The 23,834-nt window shown below is 37.2% G+C and overlaps 2 protein-coding genes across 5 annotated transcripts in view; both read right to left on the reverse strand.

Annotated features, from left to right (window-relative positions):
* camsap3 (calmodulin regulated spectrin-associated protein family, member 3) overlaps nt 1-11,012 on the reverse strand; it is a 43,778-nt gene extending 32,766 nt beyond the window's left edge. For all 4 annotated transcript variants that reach the window (XM_051889587.1, XM_051889588.1, XM_051889586.1 and 1 more), the window contains exon 1: nt 10,530-11,012. In XM_051889587.1, the coding sequence (XP_051745547.1) occupies nt 10,530-10,662 (133 nt within the window). In that variant the 5' untranslated portion in view covers nt 10,663-11,012. The remainder of the gene's footprint in view (nt 1-10,529) is intronic.
* Nucleotides 11,013-11,992: 980 nt separating this feature from the next.
* On the reverse strand, nt 11,993-23,067 carry xab2 (XPA binding protein 2). Its single transcript, XM_051889589.1, has 19 exons — nt 22,902-23,067; nt 22,344-22,492; nt 22,137-22,260; nt 21,842-22,039; nt 21,545-21,679; nt 19,792-19,956; nt 19,005-19,149; nt 18,773-18,924; nt 18,552-18,671; nt 18,335-18,466; nt 17,309-17,440; nt 16,695-16,808; nt 16,376-16,538; nt 16,007-16,197; nt 15,796-15,918; nt 15,534-15,705; nt 12,673-12,799; nt 12,412-12,521; nt 11,993-12,284 (listed from the first exon to the last, which is right to left on the reverse strand). The coding sequence occupies exons 1-19, from the start codon at nt 22,935-22,937 to the stop codon at nt 12,223-12,225; spliced, it is 2,550 nt and encodes an 849-aa protein (XP_051745549.1). The 5' UTR covers nt 22,938-23,067; the 3' UTR covers nt 11,993-12,222.
* Nucleotides 23,068-23,834: the final 767 nt, after the last annotated feature.

Raw genomic sequence — 23,834 nt, forward strand, 5'->3', positions numbered from 1 at the left:
TAATGTTCTCTATGTCAGAATTTATTCGAGAAATGCATTTCCATCTCCCATTATTCTCAAAAGTCAAAAACCACTTCAAGTGAGCATAAAAATTATAAGCGATTTATTGAAATTTGGCGTTTCCATCACGTTTCTGAGGCGACACTTCAAAATGTGCATAAAAACAGGGTGATGGAAACAAGCTACACACACACACACAGGTTTGCTTCACTATATTAGTAAGGACATACTTCTATTATATCATCTTTTATATCTATTATATCATATTTTGACCTTTTATATCAGGTTAAAGATATTTTCTATTGTCTAACCCACAATATCTCAGAAACATGTGCAAAGCACTAGATTTAAATAAAAACATGTTTTGACCGATTTACAAGGCTTTTTAACTAGTGAGGACCGGTAAAATGTCCTCACTAGTCGGTTGTCATAATATTTCACTATTAAAGATAGGACATTTGGCCCTCAAAGTATAGCCAAACCTGTACACACACAAACAATACTTTCACTAAAATACACATAAGTCTTTTTCAGATTAACATATTACTGTGGAATCTACATTCTTTACATTTCACAGCACGATAAACTGGATTGAAATATGTACTTATGTATGTACACTACATTGCTGTTAAGAAAGAAAAGAAATGAATACATTTACTCAATCAGAAGAACGCATTAAGACATTTATTATGATACACAATATTTGTTTTTCAAATAAATGCTGTTTAACTGTCTATTCATTAAAGAATACTGAAAAAAAAATGTATGTTTCCACAAAAATCACCATATTAGAATGATTTCTGAAGGATCATGTGACACTGAAGACTGAAATGATGCTGAAAATTCAGCTTTGACATCACAGGAATAAATTACATTTTAACATATATTGACATAGAAAACAATTTTAAGTTGTAAAATGTTTCACGATATTAATGTTTTTACTGTATTTTTGATCAAATAAACAATGTAAAAAATATAAACGTTTCTTATAAACATTCAGTAATGCCTTTAGTCTCACAAACATGGCAAACCTCAGTCCTGACTGAGGTTAAACAGTCCAAATTTCTCTGTGGATAATCTTTTACCAGACATGCTCTTTCTTTTAAGTTAATGTTTCTGAACAAAAGGCTTTCTTTTCCAAATCCTCTCAAATTAACTTCTTACTTTGAAGGTTGTGGTAGTGTTTTGACCAGCATCTGTACATCAGGTACGCCCACAAACAAAGCATTCCTCATATCTCTAACAAACACCAATGCAGCAAGCTGAGTCAGCAAGCCAAAAAGAAAATAAAAGTGACCTCTTTGTGTTCAGCCTTCACTTGTAAAATGACACTGGAATCTCATTGTAATCTTAGCTTTCATGACTTCAGATTTTAAGGGCGTGTTCATCAAGTAATTACCTAAACAACATGATAAAAAACAAGCAAAGGCCACAGGTGTTCAGAGCCACATCACCTATTGAGTCACCGCAGTGACACACTGATGATTCCAGCATGACTAACACAGGCAAAACGCTCACAGGACCATTAGAGAGGAACGAGCCAACCGGTTCAATACAACACTGGCCATCCTTAAACATTTGTGGATGAAGAACACGTTATCAGTGAAAATGTATCATTCTTCCTTGCTGATGTGCGTAAAACCTTTTTAAGGAGCTAGATGTACCAGCATCAATCTACGCTTACCCTACTAACAACCTTGCCTGAAATCAGTATCAGATTATTTTATCATTTGTGTTCAAGCTGTACTTGATCTGAAAGCTCTCATAACTAGGACAGAGCTCCAAGGACTGCAGCCAAATTCATCCAGAATCCAGAACATTATGAAAGTCAAATTAGATTTTTACATTTTCTGTAGACAATAGGGCTGCACGATTAATCTGAATTACCCGAAATCGAGCTTAAACCGTTTGGCTTAGTGCGATTATGAAATCACAAAGGCTGCGATTATTTTTTTATGCGCAGCTTGTCAGTGAAGCGTGGCTCTGTGATCAGTAACATGCATTTGAAAAAGCAACATGCTTTCCAAGCATGAGAAAGCATTTATGCATCTCTTGTCCAACAAAAGACTACATTTAATATGTTTTTACTTCAAACTCACTTCATAACATCAGTTGAGCGTTTGAAATTATCTTTCTGTGAGATGATGTGGCTTCTCACACAGAATAAGACACACAACATATTATTTCATAGTATTCTATACAGTGATAAAGGCTATGTCGATTAGCGATTAATAAATATACTTTATTATCATGAAAATACTCAAGAAGGTTTGAAGAACTCAGATAAACCATATATTGTCGTAGTCATGTGTTTATTAGTCCAGTTTAATCAATCAAAGCATTTCAGTCTGCTGTTTATTCGGCTACAGTGTGTGTGATGCCCATAGTATGATTTCCTGGAATGAGGTGCGTTATCTTTCTTCTGCAGGGCGTATCTGGAGTTTCTGCACGAGAGCGCCCTCTGGCTTTCAGATGGAGCAGCATTTAGCCGTACTTCACTGACAAGCTGCGCATAAAAAAAAAAAAAAATAAAAAAAACGCAGCTAATTGCCAAATCATGTGTGGTTTAATTTCGATTAATCGTGCAGCCCTAGTAGACAATGAGTAGCTCCTACCCACGTAAAACTGACCAGGATGGTTGCCAGGGCACTGATACTGTATATCAGGGGGGTCCAAACCTGCTTCTGGAGGGCTACCGTCCTGCAGATTTTAGCCTGCTCCAACACACCTGTCTGTAATTATCAAGCAGCCCTGAACACCATGATTAGCTGGTTCAGGTGTGTTTGATTCACGTTGGAGCTAAAATCTACAGGGTGGTAGCCCTCCAGGACCAGGGTTGGACACCCCTGCTGTATATGGTTGCTAAGGTGCTCTGAATAGTTTCCATGAGTAAATTTCAGCAGTTGTTGTCAATAGCAGGAAAATTTCATGATACTCTGTACCAGTTTTGGTACCCTAGCAAAAACTGTTGGAACACACTCTATCCCCCGGTAATAAAGGCCTTCTGAAGTGAAGCGATGCATTTGCAATTGCGGCAGAAGAGTATCCTTTGACCTGACGCACAACGTAATGACGAACGCGGAGACACAAAGGATAAAGCAGAACAAATCACCGGTCACGGATTACAAGTCTAAAACGATCATTTTTAAAGAGAAATTTGAGGATTTCAATATAAGAGAAGAGGAGCCCTATTTGTTTGAACTGCGAGAGGCATCTACGCTTATGATACTCCTACATCCTGCGTCATACATAGCGTCAGAGGATTACTCATTTGGCGCAAATCGACTTCTGCGTACGGTCGTCCCCCAGGAGCTAGTTATTTGAATTTATAAAGTTTTAAATATGGATATTTTTCTTACAAAAACGCATCGCTTCGCTTCAGAAGGCCTTTATTAACCCGCTGGAATCATATAGATTACTATTTTTTAATGGATGGGTGCATTATTTTTTACTTCAAAACGCAGCCCCCCATTCACAACCATTATAAACCTTGGAGGAGCCAGGATATTTTTAAATATATCGCCGATTGTGTTTGTCTGAAAGAAGATAGTCATATACACCTAGGATGGCTTGAGGGTGAGTAAATCATGGGAAATTTTTTTTTCATTTTTGGGTCAACTGTCACTTTAAATATATCTTGGAATCATTTTATATGTGGTTTGAAAATTGTGCAAGATTCTCTTCTTTTTAAAAGTATGGCCAATTTTTTACCTCTAATATCATCTTTCTGGGAAAAATCATAAGTCTGAATACTAAAGGCTGGAATACATTACACGACATTACACTGGATGAGTAAACGCTAGTTGTCAAAAGTAATAGCCAGTCTGCAGATTTTTGTGCAGTCAATGTTGACAGATTTCATGCATGTTTGATATTTTGAGTTGATTTTAGAACACAGTTTTAGTTTGTCATGCATCTCCAAGCAACAAGGCACCTGTTTCTGCACGAGTTTGTTGTGTTCAGAACGTTTTTCCACTGTAACCATTTACAAAGTTGGCAAATGTTTGATGTCTAGTGTTTTAGGGTGCTTTCACACTGGCAGTTTAACTCGAAACAGGGTGACATGAAATGCTGGTAATGTGAAAGCTGTCATGCACTGAACCCGAGACTACCTGTAGGAGGTGGTCTGAGTTCGGATGCACTGGAACTGTGGCTCGATTAGATTCAGACTTACCTCAAGAAGTAAAGTAACCTGCACATGTGATTTAGCCAATGACTACTTCATTAGTAAAACACATGTAGGTTTGATGTAGGATGACAGTTTGATGAGCGTGAGTGTGCAGTATCATCGTACAGAACGAGTAGGGTTGTCAAAAGTAATTAAAGTCTAATAAAATTTAAAAAATGTGACACTTCCCTCTAGCATTTTGAACACTGTTGAGTGGATTCGTAAACACCTCTGATTGGCCATTGTGTTCACAAACTCAACAGATGTCTACGATCAACGCTTCAAAAATGTTGTAAATACACATCAATGATGCTCTTCACTGAGAGCTTACACAGATACACACAGGAGCGTTTTAAAGCAAGCATCTATCAGCTAGGGGAAACACTGGTATCATCACATTTTTAAATATTTCAGTACTGACTTAGTACCGAAATACTGGTACTTTTGACAACCCTAAGAACGAGTGCAATAAGAGAGGCAAATGAATGGCTCGCAATCAGCTTTCTCCTCAAAAGAGTTCATTTGCAAGCCTTCATCCAATGCACACACAGTAAACGAAAGTGTCGTTCACTTTGCTGGACATAATAGCACCAAATTAATTACAAAAAAACAATATATTCACCTGCCTTCTGTTTTCTATCATGCGCCATGCACATTTGTGATGACGTAAGATGAATGCAAGTGCACAGGGTTTGATGGAATCAAGTGAGTGTGAAACAAGACCAACGCTGCGGGGGAAAAACAATCGCGCTCGGACCACAGCAAACGTGCCCAGTGTGAAAGCCCCCTCAAAATGGGTTCAGATTTTAAGAGTTGTGTAGTGTATTCCAGCCTTTAGAAAAGTAACAGCACACCTCTCCCTCAACAAGCTGCATGATTTGAAGGTTCATTCACATCCTTAGCACAAACACACGCAACAAAACAATAGTAGTCATGCTTGCCTTGGCTCAATCTCGTCATCTGCGTTCAGGCTGTACCTGAACTCAAAGCTCTTGCATCTAGGACAGCACTCCAAAGATAGATTTTTATTGAGCCGAGTTCATCCAGAGTGAAGCTTTGGCCAAAAAACCCACTCGAAAAAAAACCATGCTGATAACACAGGTAGCAATTAGCAGCACAGCGTGCCTTAAAAGCGTAGGTTCACTGCAGAGATACAGCTCAGCGCAGGACCAGGGCTCTGATATGAAGATGAGGGCTACATCTCAGACTCGCAGCGAGAGTGATGATGTCATCGGGTTCAAGCAGGAAAACAATTGCAGCGCTGGATCAGAGGTCTGAGGTCGCGCACACACACAGTCATGTCTGAACGCTGAAATACAGCCATCGCTGCACTGCAGCCAAGCCTCTTTAATCTGGCCTGATTTCTCTCTGGCTCGGCTGTGTGTGACTTTGACCAGAGGGTGTGGTCGAGCAGGTCTGCTATTGATGAAGGGAGTGAATACAAACATTGAAGTGCCACATACTGCAGCTCACAGCCTAATTATACATCAACCAGGTGAATTAAGGAGATTTCAGTTTCTCACACTCAGGGCAGATCCTAGCTATGTGTGGTGGTTAATCTGAAACAAAAGGAACATTTTGTGAGAAAACCTAGAAGTTTTAATGTCTGTAGAGTTTAAGGTGTCTCTATATATTCATTTAAATAATATTGTGACAAACAGCCATGCTCAAAACTTAGAGAGACGCCTCATTGCTTACTTATTTCCTAATCAATCCTAGTAAGGCAGTGTCCTGACCATCATGGAGTCTCGTAAGTGCCAGACCTGAATGCTCTACATAGGGAGCAATTCCACGCACCATACATTACAAATGGCCCTCCGCACAGGAGACCTGAATTAATTGATTCCAAGAGAACAATATTGCCACTGGAAGTATTTTTCCCCATTCATTTTTCCCACAAGGATTTTTTTAAAAGTCTTTGCTGAAGTGTTATAAGCCATCAGCCAAACCAACCAAGCTTAAAGGTGAATTACAACAATACAAACTTTGATTTGAAGCAAAAAAGCATTTGAAAATTGAACAAAAAGACAAACGTACAAGACTGAGCTCTTAACTTTAATAAGGCAAAGAACTATCATCTCATGAAGCACTGCGAATGACAATGAAAAATGTATATTTTATATTTAGAAACACTATATTTTATAGTTTTTGCACTAACTATAATGTTGTTTGCAGTGCTTCATGGGAGTGGGCAGGCTTTTAAAGAGATCTTTTGGCACAATTGGTTTGTTTCAATTCTCTGATTGGATTCTTTGCAGAATCATGGGTAATGTAGTTTTTCACTGGGAATTGCACTGTTAAACAAATATTTAAAAAATAAGTTAAATTAATGCAGGATGATATCTTATACAAAAGCATATACCATCGATTAACAGCCCATTAGCTCACAGTAGGTCTGTCTATTATCATTAAAAATAAGTTTCCCTATGGAGAAGATGAATTTGATATTTTCCTCCTGGAACCCGACTGCTGCACTCCATTGAGCTTGATGTTATCATGTTGCTAAACTAACGGTGAGATACTTTAATAAACACAAAAATACACAGCACAAACCATTTTAATTACATTGAACTATTTCTAGCAATATTTTTCAGTAATAAAATGTGTTTATTTTCGTTAAAGCTGCAGTCCATAGGTTTTGCCACTTTGTCGCCACTTTGTCGCCACTTTGTCGCCACTTTGAAACCTGCAATAGGCTATATGCACGGTTATGCTCGGATCACGTCATACCGTGCAAATTATTATTATTGTTATACTTTGTTCTCAAATTGTTAATGTTAACAACATCAGCATTGTGTGACTGTGTATTTAGTGTGTATTAGCGTTACCTGGAGATTTCAATTTCTGTACAGTCTAATCTTTAATGTTAATTTGTCATACCATACAATCCGCCATCAAAATGATAAGTTTAATTATTGCAGCTGCTGTGAGAAAAGGCTATAAACGATCCGCCACATGCAGCATCCTCACATGATATATAGCCTACTAGCTGGGACTTCTTTATGTAAACAGACGTGACGTAATGACGCAAAGACGAACGACTGCATGCTCGAATTTCCCGCAGAAACCCACCAGTACCACCCTAATTATAAAATATTATTACAAACTTATCGTTGTGAATCGGGCTAAGGTAAGGAGATAGTTTTGAACACTGGCTGGTTATGTACTTGCTCAAAAATTGATTTTGGATCATTTTTAACCAAAAAAAGTTACAGACTGCAGCTTTAACTAAGCATTCTGGGGCAGAAACACAATAGCATAGCTCTATAGCTTGTGTGTAGTTATTTATGATATATTATGTTCCCTGATGCCATAAACTTAATGTTCTAGAATAACCTAAAAAATATAGAGGTCACACAATTGAAACTCTTCATCGAAACTCTTGTTTGCAGTTGAAAATTACAGACTGCAGATTGAAGATTACATTACTCATGCCAACACAAAACATCTTTAATTATATTCTAATTATCCACCCGTTTCAGAGTTAAACGTTATGAGTAACGCAAACCGTTAAATCTAGGTCTGCAGTTTGTGCACTTGCTAAAAGCGACTCCAAACGGGTTTAAAACAAGGACTAAAGCAAGTACAGGAATGCAGACTTACAATCTGAATTAACAGTGGCTCATTAGGTGAACACAATGAGGCTTTTAAAAACAACCCAAGAACACACAAACACACTCGCTATCCCGTCTGCTGCACCCAAAACGAAAAACAAATCTTCTACTTGTGTTTCAATTCACAGGCCAGAGACCATCCTCTTCTGACTATGAGAAACACAGAGATTACACACTTAAAAAAGGCCTAGAAACAAAAATAGTGATGCATCATCTAGGCCTTTTTTTAGACCCGATAACCAATATTGATGTCACTGTACAAGCGCAACAGGGGAAAACAGCAACAGATTATGTAAGGTTGCATGGTTACAGTGGGAAATAAATCAAGTTGACTAATTACATGGACATGAATCTTCCTTTATATGAGAGAGATAAAATGAAACAGCATATTTTAGACACTAGGACAGGTCATCATTTCTTTTAAAGGGATAGTTCACCCAAAAAAAATGAACATTTTGTCATCATTTACTCACCCTCAAAGTTGTTCCAAATTTCTTTCTTCTGTTGAACACAAAAAAAGATACGGAGTGTCTATTTACACTAAGTGCAAATAGCGTCCCTTGTTGGCAAATGCTATTTACACTAGCTCCGCCCACCAATGTCTGGTTGGGCCACTCAAGTTTTAAAAAAGACGCACAGAGTTCAACATCTTCAGTGGTGCAGCAGTAGTGAATAAGGCTTGCAAACCTGCCTTTTGACGCCGGTTCGAATCTGCCTTTTGCCGAAACTCGCATGTATTTTCAATAAAAATGAAAATAACGTTCTAAAAGTGGAAATAAACCACGAACGAGTGTTTAATAATATTAAAAGCGTTTATTGGGTAGGGTTAGGGGAAGGTGTACGGAGGGTTTTTATTCTCCCAATAAGGCAGCATCCATTTAATAATTTTAATAAATATAATCATTTACACTCTATGATATTATTGCATCCTGTTAATGTACAAAAATACTGAGGTGCAAATATTATCTGCCAATATGAAGTATAGATGGCATCGGAATACTATTTACACTTATTGCAAAGAACTGATACTTTTACAAGATGTAAATAGAATCTATCGCTACTTTCACCTAGTGTAAATAGCATATCGCTAAGAAAATACTGCTATTGTCACTTAGTGTAAATAGCCACTGCCAAAAATATACTTTAAAGAATGTTGTTAATCAAACAGTTGACGGTAGAACTAACTACAGAAAGAAATACAGGTTTGGAACAACTTGAGGATGAGTAAACGATGACAAAATGTTCATTTTTGGGTGAACTATCCCTATAAGGCAAGACACTACAGGTAAAACTATTGTTTTTTTCCCCATGAACTGGTCGATTTTGAGATTTTGTGCTATTTTACTTCCATTATATCTTCATTCAGATTAGTGGAAAGAAAACATCCGAAATACACATCTAAGTGTTTATTTTATTACACTTAAATTGGTCTCAAAATGAACCAGAAATCTCCTCTTCAGTTACACTTACTTACACCAGACTTCACATTTATATATTCTGAAGGTTTTTACAAAGGGGTTTGTTCATATATTATTCTATACCATATCATTTTATTCCTTAAAGCCTGGTGAAAATTGCCTAGTGACATTACTTCCTGATTTTATAAAAAAAGATATGCAAAATCCCCTCTGTAATAAAATCCTTTAAGTCTAACATGCCACCAAAACGAAACAAGACATTTGAACCCGGCTTTATCTAATGTTCAGACTTCTGTACAGGGAATTTATGCACATATAGATGCATATTTAATTTCATAAATTATGTCACACTGCAGGACACTGCTGTCACTGCTTGACGCCATGCCACCTCTCCAAGCATCGAGCAGTATAAAACACCGTTTCCTTTTTATTATTTCTAAAGTAAGAAATTAAACATACCTAGCACTTTAGTGTAATTATCACCCGTCTGCTCTGTTCAGAAACCAAGACCTCCATCATCTTTGTAAGTGCTCTTGTGGGTGTATTAACAAAGGGGTTCGTGATAGTGGGTGTACATGCACGCGTCCTGACAGAGCACGCGCTCACATGATACATATTCATATTTAGGTCAAAACTACTACATTTCTCCACATAACATCATAATTCCCAGACAACACCATGTCTACTGAATGGATTAAGCACGTGCGATTAAAACCCTCCTCACGGGCAAACAAGGACGTGTTTTATCTTGTCTCATATTAAGGCATAGTTAGTTTTTATGTGTATTTTACTTATTTAATTTTATTTTATTGACTGTTATAGTAGGCTATTATAAACACATCCTATCGGATTATTCATGTAGCCAAATGGGTGGAAAGCTCACTTTTAGACCTTTTACCAGACTATTAATTTTTATTAAATTAATTAAGAGAGCCAGACTGAATGCATATCCTAGGAAGACATAGCTGGGCCACAACCAGCAGCTTTCCACCTCTCATATGGTCTTTGTGTTGTGAAAAACGCTGAGTTTACACACCGTTCACCTTCACACATGCTTTCCTCCGCAGTCACTGAACAATGAGCAAATGCTGGCCTCAAAACAGACAGGTGAGAGAACAGAAGATTTGAGAAGGAAATAAAAAATGTGTCAGACTCAATGGGCTGCGTCTCAAAACCTAGCCAGCTGCCTAGCTAGACGGTATTTTGGCAGCATTTTAGCGCAGTTTTTGTGTTATCATGTTGCCTACACATGTTCAGCTGACTCAGAAGGAGAAATTGCCGTCTAGGAAGGCAGCACACTAGGGTTTGACACACGGCCACTCTATATACCTGCATTGCCGTAGGATTTCGCCAGGAGCCACCCGACACTGGCGCAGATTCTGGCTCTGCTCAAGTCATACTGATCCAATGGCTTTATGTCCGGGACCACAAAAGTCTTCCTCATTGCATTCGAGTCCACCATAGCAGGTCCAAAACAGACGGGCCGGGAAAAACAGAGGAAGGCGATGCGGTGAGGAATGAAACAAAAATCAAACAGTCATCCTTTTCTTTCACGCGACCACCACAGCATTGGGACTGCGAAAGGCCGATATTTCTAGTAGCTTTCCGGCGAAAAAATAAAGTAATTTAGAAATTATTCCTCTCTAGATCTTCTTTTCATATATCAAGTACAGCTAGCGGGTGTATATAGATGTTTTAGTCTATCGGAGCGAAAGATTCAGCGATATTCCAGGGGACGTTTCACTATTTTCGACCCCGCTTCAGAGTCCACATCGCTCTAGCTGATACGCTCCGGACTGATTTCCAGGTACTCCATACTCCTGTCAATCATCTTGCCGGGCGTCCAATCAGGTGTCAGACAGCGTTGAAGGGGCGGGGCTAAGTATGTGAACATAAGCAGCAGGTAGGAAGGCGCTTTAACTCATGGAAACAGGTGCAGGACAGGTAAAACTTGCCGAGAAGGGTGCGAGAAGGAAATATTACTCATTATGAACAGCGTAATACATATAATTGTCATGACATTACTAAAATGAGTATAGTACCAACTGCAAAAGTTTCCTTGCATTTTGGGAGGATATTCCATTTCTATACAGACCTTTTTTGTTATAAAGCTGTAGTATTATTTTGCCTCACACACTAGTGAGCTTGATGTTGTGGATATTTAATAACAATGCGACAAATGTAAATATGAAGACCTCAGCATGTCATAAACTAGTACAGAGACTTTACCAAACCCTTTTAATCACTAAAACAATGTACGCACTTAAATAGACTTTCACAGAAGTACATCTGTGAACAAACCTAACAGAGGACAGAATTCACTGAAGGTCCAGGTCACATGATGTTAAAGAGACCACTGCTGTAACTTTGTAAGAAGATTAACTCACAGAACTATTTTAATCTAATTAGGGAGGAGTACGGCATTTGTTTTTCCTCATTCTTTGGTTTTCCATTTTCCTTAGTAGTAGAACCAGCAGTCAAAATGTACTGCTTATTAACAAATCCAGTTATGCTTATTGATATAAACAACAACAAAAATGCCTTGAACACATTTAAAAGAATAAATGTACATCCAATTGCATAGAGAATAAGAAATGTATACAAAAAGAAAGTTTAAAGAGACCAAGTGATCAATGACCAGATGTGCCAAATGTTTTTGTTTTTTTTAAAAATGACGTATTGCTGAAACCACAGCATTCAGATTCAACAGCTCCACCCATGTGCAATTATGGGCAGTGCCTTCAGAGACTTTGCAGTATTGCAATCTGACAACAAATGATTTGCAGATGCCATGCATGAAGATTTTTCTTTTAATATACAGTAGACAGGGGGAAAACAATGCAATTCTTGCGCTTTAACATTTTATCTACCCAATGTCATCATGGAAAAAAATGAAAGCATACAAATGCTAGAAAGAGTGACACCATGTGGCCTGAATTGGTATTGTTAAAGTGTAGAAAACCATTTACATAATTCATATCAGCACGTTGCTAATAATTTTCATTGTTTCTTGGTAACAAATTCAGTCGTCCTTTAGTCCTCCGAAGACAGCAGTAGGGACAGACTTCTGCTCCAACTGGACTTCTGAAATGACACGCATGTAAATGATCAGAAACTGCAACTCAAAATCAAAAAGCTTGTGAAGTGTTAGGGTATCTAGAAAAAACAAAAAACAAAAAAAACCACCAATCATGTTCCATCTGAAACTAACCATCTGGTTCTCCATCCTCTGCATCCTCATCCTCATCATCATCAATGTCAATCTCATCTGGATTAGCTTGCTTGGCCAGTTCGGCGAGTTCACTGCGAGAGGTGTCACTTCTATACAAATCAAACAAATGACAAGTGATGTAAATAGTACAATAGAAACTTCATTTCCAAAGAGGGCAGAATTGTTTAAATAAGCCTTTGAGCCAGGCTTACGCTCGGATTGATTTATGTGGCCCGCCTCAGACCAGGGCGCAGTACACACCTGACGAAAAGGATCTTGTCTTTAGGTTTGGGTCTGTCCTGTTCAGCCTCTGCTGCCAGTTGCTGAGCCTTCTGCTCCAGCAGCCTCATGTCATCCACTCCGCTCTGCCCCGGAGCAAGATCTGACACTGAACACACACAGGCAACACAAGCGTTTACACACACACACAGAGAAACTTGTGTACTGTTATATAACCTCAATTTGTGGATTACTCCAACACCTATTTGCTTACCACTTTCACCTGTGATAAGAGAATAAATTTCACATGCAAATCATGTCAAACGATTAATCGCGATTAATAGCATCCAAAACTAAAGTTTGTGTTTACATAATATGTGTGTTTGTACTGTGTATAGTTATGTATATTTAAATACACACACGCACATATACGTATATATTTAAGAAATATTTGCATGTATATACTGTATACACATTTATAATTTATATTATATATAAATTCTTTTTTTTTTTTTTTCTTAAATATTTACATGGATGTGTGTATTTATATATACACATGATTATACACATATATTATGTAAACACAAACTTTAATTTTGGATGTGATTAATTTTGACAGCACTAGCAAATATAGATTGTTATTCCAGAAAATAAATTCTGCACCATTCCCAGGTCCAGTGTTATTTTAGTATTATTTATATACTAATATAGTATACATTCAAACCAAAAATTATTCAGACATTTTTGATATATTTTTACTAATGGGTGCAGGACACTATAGTTCATTTATGTAAGTGAGGATAGCAAAATAAAGTAAACTGTGACATATTATACCAAAAAATTCTTCATACAGTGGACTACCAGTAAAACTGATAAAAATTTGGAACCAAAAGTTATTCATATACTTTGACCTGACCATGTTTTGCTTAAGTGTTATCTGACACAATTTTTTCTGACACAGTTTATCTCTGAGATCTTGTCATATTTTATTACCATTTTTTTTTTTAACTATAGTGAATAAACTGTATTAATGAATGAAATGTTCAAGGTGTCTGAATAAATTTTGGTTTGACTGTACATATTTATAATTAACTTTAATTTTTATACATTTTCAGATTTCATTTCAAGGTTTTAGTAATTTTGTTGTGTCGTCATTTTTTTATATATATTTCTATATATTGTAGTATTAATTTACTTTTCAGTTTTAGTCATTTTAGAATTTCAACCTAAACATATAGTTATAAACTATAGTACTTCAACTTAATTGTGGTTGGTTTTCTAAAAGTTTTGTCTATTCATATTTCAATTTATTTCAACTTTATTTCAATGAATGAAACCGATTTTTAATTGTTTTCAAATTTAGTTAATTAAAACTACTCCAGTTATTAGTGTGTGGAAGGATCAAGTGTTTTTTTATAAAGACACATTTTTCCTGCAAAGTGAACATGAAACAACAGCCACAACGGTAGCCCAAATCAATAGCTAAATAGCTATTCAGTTTTTGACTAATGTTATGTTCCCTGCCTGCATATCATCAGACAAAACAAAAGGAGAAAAAAAAAGTAATTTCAGAGGGATTTTGATTTAATAACATGCATTGATGAATTATGCACAACAAAGAACATATATTAAAAACAATAAATTTTGATATCCTGTTGGCTTTAAAGGGGTCATGACATGGATTTTTTTTATTTTTAATATGTTCCTTGAGGTTCATATACGTTAATAAAAAAAAAAAATTATATATATATATATATATATATATATGCAGAAAAATTATTTTCAACCGTCATTCAGACCCTGTCTGAAATGATCAGTTTTTAACTCTTTCCCCAGCAGCGATTTTTTAAAAAAAAAAGTTGGCAGCCACTGCCAGCGTTTTTGATCATTTTCACAAAAGTTTCATGGCCCCCAGAATATTTTGTATGAATATCTGAACATGCAGTATATCAAAAGAAAGAACAAACCCTCTGCTTTTAAACAAAGCTTCATGCATTCTTTTTTACATCAACACTTAAATATGGGTAAGTTTCATTTAAAAAGCAACATTTTTAACAAAAAGCTGAGAAAATGGCGTTTTTGTCAAAGACTAAATCAGATTAAGAAGGATGATCAAAACATAGATGGAGTAGATCGAGTTCATCAACACCCCTAAAGCTTGCACATTCCTGCATCTCATCCTGGGTTGACATTTCATTCAGTAACATTAGGCAGTTTGATTTATTTGCTGTTTAATGATGATAATTGCATTATTTTACATATGCATATGATTACATATGATATTGCTTGTTTCTCTTTGATCAGGAGATTCAGTATTCTTTCAAAAGATGTGTAATAGCGCCCCCTACCATATAACAGTGAAAACACAGAAAGCAGGAAAATTCCGTCAATGGCGGGGAACAAGTTATGAGGCGGCCTTTAAGGCTTGTCAGTAAACGGCCACTGTTATGATTGGCTAACGTCATAGGAAATAGTATCAAGGCCCACACACTATTGCACATGAGTAAGTGTTGTGAAAACATCCATGTAAAACATTTACAGATGAACCACTATTTAAGTTATAAATGGTCGCGCCGGCTCTTACGTTAAAAAAAATAAGGTGGATGCTGTATCCATTGTAGACAGTGATTACAATGGGATTTATTTGCTTTTGACTAGCGTCAAACTGAACACCAGTGGGCGGGTCTTGTGGTGTGATGGTGTAAAATGATTTGTCGAGGTCTTGCTCTAGAGGCAGTCATAAATCTATTTTCCTATGTGACATCACAGATCCCACACCATTTTTTGAAGCTTTTGCTATGAAACTTGCAGGATGTTTTAATGCTACAAAGACCTCTTACATGTCAAAATCTCAAATAAATTAGATTTCTCATGTCATGACCCCTTTAATGAATGAAATTTACCTGTTCCAGTAGCATTAGTGGTTGCCTTGAGCATCTGAGAGGACATGAAGTTGACTTGTGTGTTGTATGTGGCCTGCACACTGCGTTTAATCCTCAGCATCTCACGGATGGTGTCCTCATTTCCGTGGCGAATCTCAAACTCCTTCCAGGTTTGCCAGAAATGAGCGGTCAACTGATCAAGAAATGGTATGAGAGGTCATTCAAAATTGGGTATCACACACAAAATGACCAAAGTAATGTGGAACGGTACGGTAAGATTTACCCTTGGATCACAGATCTGAGAGCAGTAAGAGTAGATGGCTCTCGCTCTGTCAATCTCTCCAAGTTTGCTCTCCATGTCAGCGAAGCGCAGGCACATGTCTCTGGCGTGTTCATCTGGCAGGACCTGCACCAAACCAAATGTACTCATTACAGCACAAAACATGTTATTATTCCTGATGTATTTTCAAAGTGATAACTGCTGAGTGGTTTACCTCAATGGCTTTCTGATAGATGGCTCTTGTGTGAGTGACTCCATAAATCTCTGCTGCCCGTTTGATGTAGATGTTGAACATTTGATGGCGCTCCTCTGGCTCTACAGCCGCAGTGGCTCTCTCATACACAGCCATGGCATGTCGCGCCAGGCCGTACTCCTCTTCCAGCTTAGCATACAGCAGGTAGATTGCTGTTAAACAACACACATTAATTCAGGACCTGGGTTTTTAGATCTAATAGCTATTCATTTCCAAAGGCTTAATAGATTAGAGCTGATCAAATGGATTCTAGATTTTATGATAAACATTTACTCCTAATCTTAAATGAATGCAGTTAATCATATTATTTTGTGTTTTCTATATTATTACTTTTGGCATATTTAGGAGGACACCTATCCAGCGCTTGCTCAAACAGATCTCGTGCTCTCTCCAGCTTCTTGCCTCCATAACGGTCGATGAACTTAGTGAGGTACGTGTTCCAGATATCATGGACATTAGGCCACTTAAAGAGGGCAATGCCGCGCTCATATGCCTACAATCAAAATTAAATCCAGATTTATTAATTAACAAATATAATTTAAGAAATACATAAAGAAGCGAAAATAAATAAAATTTCCAAAAGAATGAAACAATAACGAACAAAGCAGAAGGTTATGTCAATGTGACAGACTGAGTTAAATTCCCTTACCTTGAAGCTATCTTCAAAGTAGTTGTGTTCTTCAAGAAACATGGCATAGTTAATGATGATCTGAGGCGTGGCGATCCGGAGATCAATGATGCGATCATACACTGCCTTTGTGGACTGACAAAAGTAACAGTTCCATTAACAAACAACCCAGCAACAATCTTACAGCTAAATAGGGATATCAAAAGTACTGACTTCGGTACCAAGCCGGTACTGAAATTTTAAAAATGTGCATTTTCAGCGAATTTTTAAACATCTCTGATTGGCCATTGTGTTGGATCCACTGATAGATGCCTGCTGTCAAACGCTCCTGTGTGTATCTGTGTAAGCGCTCAGTGAAGAGCGTCAAAGATGTCCATTTACAACATGTTTTTAAAAGTGTTGATCATTGTAGCCAATCACAGACATATCTGTTGAATTCGTGAACACAATGGCCAATCAGAGGTGTTTAAGTTAGTCAGAATCCACTCTACAGCACTAGGGGGAAATGCTGGTATCGTCACATTTTTAAAATTTCAGTACCAACTTGGTACCAAAGTCGGTACTTTTGACAACCCTACTAATAAATCTAGTTCGTTAAATATAGTGAAAAGAAAAAAAAAAAAATAGAAGCAAACCTGGAATGTGCCAAGACTCTCCTCCAAGTCGGCAAGCATGGACCAAACTTTCAGGGATTTATATACTCGATTCTGCACCGGTTCTGATGCGTCAAAGTACTCCGCTTTTCTTGATGGAATCGCTGTTGCTTTCTGAGGAGAAAAAGATTGTCAACATCTGGAAAAACTTTGATGACTTGAAAATTCTCACTGATCGCCAACTAAATCAATTATAGCAACGAAACTGGGCTGCAAAACGACTTCAAACATTATTATATAGAATAATTAACAATAGTAATTATATATTACTAAAATACATTTAATCTCATTAAAATGCTAAAAGCCTTTAAAAATCAGTATGTACAGTAGTGACCAAATGACCCTACAAGTTCGATTAAACCATCAAAATTCGAGGAAAATATTTTAGATTTTTTTAAATATGAGGGAAGAACAAAACACTAAACCTGGTTAAGGTATTTATCTGACAAAATTAGCACAAAATTAATCTGATAAAATATAAGGAAAAAAAAAAAGCAAACTACAGCTACAGTTGGTTTTTGCATGCGTTTATAATTTCTTTGTATGACAGCCACAGCCTGGTCAAAAATTATGTTGGCAAAATTTGGTATGCTTCATTGCGTTATCACAAATAAAACAAATGACTCAAAGCACAACTCCTTAATATGCTTACAAAACCTTTAACAAATGTGTAGTAATATTTGAATAATGGGTGAATATGTCAATTTTCCAAGCTGAAATATTTTCTTTAACTTTAATTTGTCCCCTCAACAGCTCTTGCCTTTATTGACGAACATACCATTTTTGAAGCTTCTGGAATCATGAAACTGATTGCAGTTAATTATTTGAATCTATTGCCACTCCTAGTTTATGTTAATAACAGTTTAAAAAAAACAAGCAGCTTTACAGCTTTGTCATCATTACAGCAGAAGTACGAGAGGAAATCTCTCTGAATAAAAAAGGTTGGGAACCGCTGCACTAAAGCACTACTGGTTATGTGTGACACAGTGGCAGTTCTCTGTCTCTTACCCTTAGTATACGCAAAGCCTGGTCATAGTTCTCATGTCTCAGCTCCATCTCTCCATACTCACACCACACTGCAGCAAGATCATCCACCTGTTTGTAGTTCACCTTTGTGGCCTTCTCAAAGATAGTCCGAGCCTTAAGGTTCAAGGGAAATAGTTAGCCATCAGTTTACAGTAATGTGCCAACAAATTATCGTAAAAGTACATGGGAAGTTTCATACATCATCTAGCTGTTCGTTATCCTCATAGAATCTGGCGAAGGACACCCAGAGACTGTGAGGCTTTCCTGTGGCTTTCACAGGATCTACTGTTTGCACCGCCTCTGTGTATGTGTTGATGATCTACAGAAAAAAAACAAAATAGGCTGTGTAAAATAAATCACACACAACAGTTACATCGAGACAACTATCGACTGATTTAAAGATGTAAATGATGTTCCAACCTGCCGAGGTTGGCCCTCGTAGAGTTTGACTCTCTTGTGCCACTCGTGAACGTTGTGAGGATTCTGACGGAGCAGCACACTGTTTAATAAGAGCGGCCGTCGTGTTATCAGCAACTCGAAACGAGCCAATCGCAACTCCAAGTCAATGTCTTCTACAGTGGGGAAATCAGCATTTCTGTAAGACCAACATCAAGGCTTATTTGCTATAAGGTCGATAAGAAAAATCTCTCACCATCTTCATTTTGTCCCAGTTCCGATGTGGTCTCCATCTTGGCAGCGATCATACTCTCTTCAAACTGTGCATAGCTGTCAAAAACCTGGGTGAAGTCTCGCACAGTGACTACAGTTAGGATGGCTTCCTCATACACATCTCGAGCCTTGAAAAAAACAAACAAGACAGACAATGGTTTCAACCTGTGTGTGAACAGGGTTAGTATATTCAAAAGAGTTTAAGGGTAAGTTTACACGACAACAATGAACTAAAAACAGGAACGTTTGTCCTTTGCGTTTTTCGTGCAAAGACAACAACGTATCATTCATGCCAGGCCGGTAGTTGGCGAGGTCACTTTTTAAAGAAAAACTACGCCCCTATAGACTGAACACGTAACACGAAAGCGCGTATTCACAAATTCATGTTTCTGTAGTTTATACGGAGACAATTAAGGTATCTTTTCAAAAACTTGCCCTTTGAAACCCGTTTCAAAAGTTTGCATTTTCAGGCCCCCAAAACGACGCTGTCGTGTAAATGAACGTCCAAAAAGTATAAAAAGTTTTCTGTTTTTTACTTGAAAACGGTGTCGTGTAAATGGCCTCTTAAGGCCGGGACACACCAAGACAACGGTCGGCCATCGGTCAACGTCGGGCCATCGGCGGGCGTCTATCGGGCTAGTTTTTGCGGTGTGTTCCACTCGTCGGCTCTCGTCGGGCTCACATCGGCGGTAGTTTGCCCGATTCAGCATGCTGAATGGTTCTTTGAAGTTGGCTTGGTGTGTCCCAGGCTTTAGATTTCACAGTTTTACCTTCTCAAAGTGGCCACTGCGGATGTAGTAATCAGCCAGAGAACACCAGAGTTTGCCAAGCTGGTCAGTAAAGCGGGTGAGACCTCCTCGGATAATCGCTCCCACGTTCAGTGATGTCACCTTGTCCGGGTTTTGTGAGATGAGGTCACAGAGCTCGTGCCAAAGCTGTAATTGAATTTTCAGGTTGAATTTTCAGAATTTGCATGGTGTTTAATTCACAAATTATCAAATTACATATGGACATGGAGATAGATGCTTAAGCCGTAAAAATGCTTTGAAGCATCACAATGCATTGATCTTAGAATGAAGATTGAATGAATCGATTAAGGAACTTTAATAATTATAATTCATAATGACCAGTGTATTAAATGTTCATTTCTAATCCAAAATACAATTCTTGAGCTATTTTAAAAGGAACACTCCACTTTTTTTGAAAATAGGCTAATTTTCCAACTCCCCTAGAGTTAAACAGTTGAGTTTTACCGTTTTCGAATCCATTCAGCCGATCTCCAGGTCAGGCAGTACCACTTTTAGCATAGCTTAGCATAGTTCATTGAATCTGATTAGACCGTTAGCATCCCGCTCAAAAATGACCAATGAGTTTTGATATTTCTCCTATTTAAAACTTGACTCTTCTGTAGTTACATCGTGTACTAAGACCAACGGAAAATGAAAAGTTGCGTAATATCATTGCGCCTGCTGCAGCCAAGGTACGACAGCAAAGTTCCTTGATTATTACGCCGGATTGAGGGTATAGTTCCTAGCCATATCGGCCTAGAAAACCGCAACTTTTAATTTTCCGTCGGTCTTAGTACACAATGTAACTACAGAAGAGTCAAGTTTTAAATAAGAAAAATATCGAAACTCTTTGGTCATTTTTGAGCGAGATGCTAACGGTCTAATCAGATTCAATGAATGCTAAGCTATGCTAAAAGTGGTACCGCCAGACCCGGAGATCGGCTGAATGGATACGAAAACGGTAAAACTCAACTGTTTAACTCTAGGGGAGTTGGAAAATGAGCCTATTTTCAAAATAAGTGGAGTGTTCCTTTAAGCCACCAAATCAAGATCTGCAACCTACATTTGTGTCTTCAGCATTTTTGTCTTCCCGTATAAATTATGCCAAAAAACTCTAATCAAATGGTGACCAATTTCAGATTTCATTATACATCATTTAGTATTGTTAAAATAAATCTGTCACTATCATTCAAAAGTTTGGGGTTAGTAAGATTTTTTTTTTAATTAATACTTTTATTCAGCGAGAATGCATTAAATTGATCAAAAGTGACAATAAAGACATTTATAATGTTACAAAAGATTTCCATTTCAAATAAACATTCTTTTTAACTTTCTATTCAACTAAAAATCCTAGAAAAAGTATCACAGTTACAAAAATACAAAGCAGCAAAACTATTTTCAACATTGATAATAATCAGAAATGTTTCATCATATTAGAATGATTTCTGAAGGATCATGTGATACTGAAGACTGGAGTAATGATGCTGAAAATTCAGCTTTGATCATAGGAATAAATTACATTTTAAAATATATTACAATAGAAAACAGTCATTTTAAATTTGTAATAATATTTCAAAATAGTTTGTGATCAAATAAATGCAACCTTGAAGAGCACGAGACTTTTTTTTTTTTTTTTAAATATATAAAAAAAAAAATCATACCAACCCCAAACCTTTGAACAGTAGCATATTGTTTTGGTGAACAAACTCAAATGTCAAACATGTCATTTCCTGACCTGATAATTGGACTTTCCCTCTTTAGAAACAAAGTTTTCATCATTGACCACAGCTGCCAGTCGGAGTGCAGCTTCATCCAGACGTCCAACTGAACGCAGGTAATCGATGTATTCCTCTGCATTCTCAGGAGACAACTACAGACAGGACAGAGGAAAAGGAAGTATGTACACAGAGCTCTATAAATGAGGCAACACAGCAAGCAGAAAAAAATCTTACAGCACCTCGAAGCACAAAGCTTTGTGTATTATATATAATCAAGTGTGTATTTAGTATTCAGCATATCGTCCGACCCTTACCTTTAGGTAACGACGGAAAACACGAATAGCTGTTTCTGGGAGAGGCAAGTTACGGCCAAAGCGAAGATACAAGGGCCAGATGCGAGGATGTTGAGTAACGGGCAGCGCTCGTAACGCCCTATCGAACGTCCGTCGGCTCCGTGTAATTTTGCATTGAGACACCATGAACTGACAGTAGTCGATCCATATCCTCGGCATCTGAGGAGACAGAGAAGAAAAGAAAATATTTAACCATCAAATCACACAAGTAACTGTCACAAAATAAACATGAAAATGCTTGAAAGGTCAACTTTACCTTATGCATAAACACAAGTGCTCTCTCATGACAGTTGTTCACCTCCTCATATGCTGGATCTGTGATACACTTGCCTTTAACCTGTTTCCTCCTCTCTCTCAGGTAGTTGTACCACAACTTGTAACTGACAGAAAAGAAACAAACATCATTTATGTGTCTCAAGCACACAGGTTCAATATAAGAGAGAACAAGATGACATGTATGTACCTGCCAGGCAGCTCTTTTAAAGCTCTTTCATATATCATATTGAGCACTGATTTCTGAGCATTTTGCTTGTGCTCAATGTAACGCATCCAGCACTTAACTGAATATGGATTCCTGATGATTTCTTCCTCATAAGGCAAATCATCATCTTCCTGCAAAATACACATGACTCTCAGCATGAGTTTATGACACACAGGTGAATGCAAGCTCAAAAAGATAGTCAACTTATATAAGGGAACTAGAAATATTTCGAGCATAATCATATTTGCTCGCTTAAATTGGTTATTTAGTATCAAATATATAGTAACACATATGCTAACTAGTAACTACTGTTACTAACTTCAGTCTGTTATTAAAATATGACGTTAATCAATGTAAACAACAACACTCCAGTTCTTGTTTGACAGGTAACAAATCACAGATGTTTCTAATTAAAATCTTCAAACATTATTTTTGTTTACGAATATATTATACGCTCGTAGTTAGCAAGCTAATCACAGCTAGCTGAGAACAGGCTCAGTTAAATGTCACGAAACCGACTTAAGAAACTCAAATACTTACGAATAAAACGTCTGCCTTCCCGCTAAGCGTTGGCATTTTCCCTTGCTTGACAAAATCCGTCTAATAATGTTAAAAACTCAGTGAAATTCTTGACAAAACAAACACTTTCCCAACGTGCTGAGATCGTTGAATACAAATGCCCCGCCCTTTTTCTGAGTGAAGTCGATTCCTATTGGCTGACGAGAGCAGTACGGTGGCTTAGCAGGTTGTGTCAGAGCTTCTCCTCTAGGGGGAGCCTCTCTAGGCGTTTTTGTTGGAGTCGATGAGAGGTTTCAGTACTCTCTGAATATCCTGGGTAAATAATTGACATTCTGTCCGCTAATGATCTTCAGCATCTTTGTCATTATTCTGCACTGCGCTATATTTGGAGTTTACAACGAAAAAAATGTTTTATTACAGTAGAGAAGCAGCTGTAGTATACCACTGGTCGATATCAGTGTAGTAACCCTAACAAGTGAAAAGGAGTGTGCTGTGCACTTGTAGTGCAATTCAAATCATAAAAGTATAGAAAAAACTGTACTTGTAGATATATAATATTAGTGAAATAAAAGGCCACTTAAGTGCATGACATTTTAAATCATTGTTTTAATATTTTTTGTCACTTTAAAGAAGTGCACTTATTTTGATGTGTTGACTAACATACTAAAGCACATGTAAAGTACTTGATTATAATTTTAACTGTAGTGATATTTGATATTACATTTAAAGTTAATATATTTAAATGTACTAAATTTCAACTTCATCATGACAGAATATATTTTTAATTGTATTTAAATATGTGACAAGTTTCAATAGAAATATTAAAAATATTTTAGTTTATCATAAATGCTTGTCAAGTATGTATACTTTAAGTATGCTAAAGTGTACTTCTTTTTCACAAACGCTGGTAGTAACAGTAAGTAATTTAAAAACAGGTATAAAGCATCACACAAA

The sequence above is a fragment of the Ctenopharyngodon idella genome, chromosome 3 (assembly GCF_019924925.1).
Source record: "Ctenopharyngodon idella isolate HZGC_01 chromosome 3, HZGC01, whole genome shotgun sequence".
Taxonomy (NCBI): domain Eukaryota; kingdom Metazoa; phylum Chordata; class Actinopteri; order Cypriniformes; family Xenocyprididae; genus Ctenopharyngodon; species Ctenopharyngodon idella.

Excerpts from the sequence above, each read along its gene's own strand:
- xab2 (XM_051889589.1), bottom strand. The coding sequence starts at position 22,937 with ATGCCAACGCTTAGCGGGAAGGCAGACGTTTTATTC. Across the intron at positions 19,957-21,544 it reads AGGGAAAGTCCAATTATCAG|CTTTGGCACGAGCTCTGTGA; the intron begins GTCAGGAAATGA and ends ATTCAATTACAG. Across the intron at positions 12,285-12,411 it reads AGAGGATGGAGAACCAGATG|AAGTCCAGTTGGAGCAGAAG; the intron begins GTTAGTTTCAGA and ends GTGTCATTTCAG.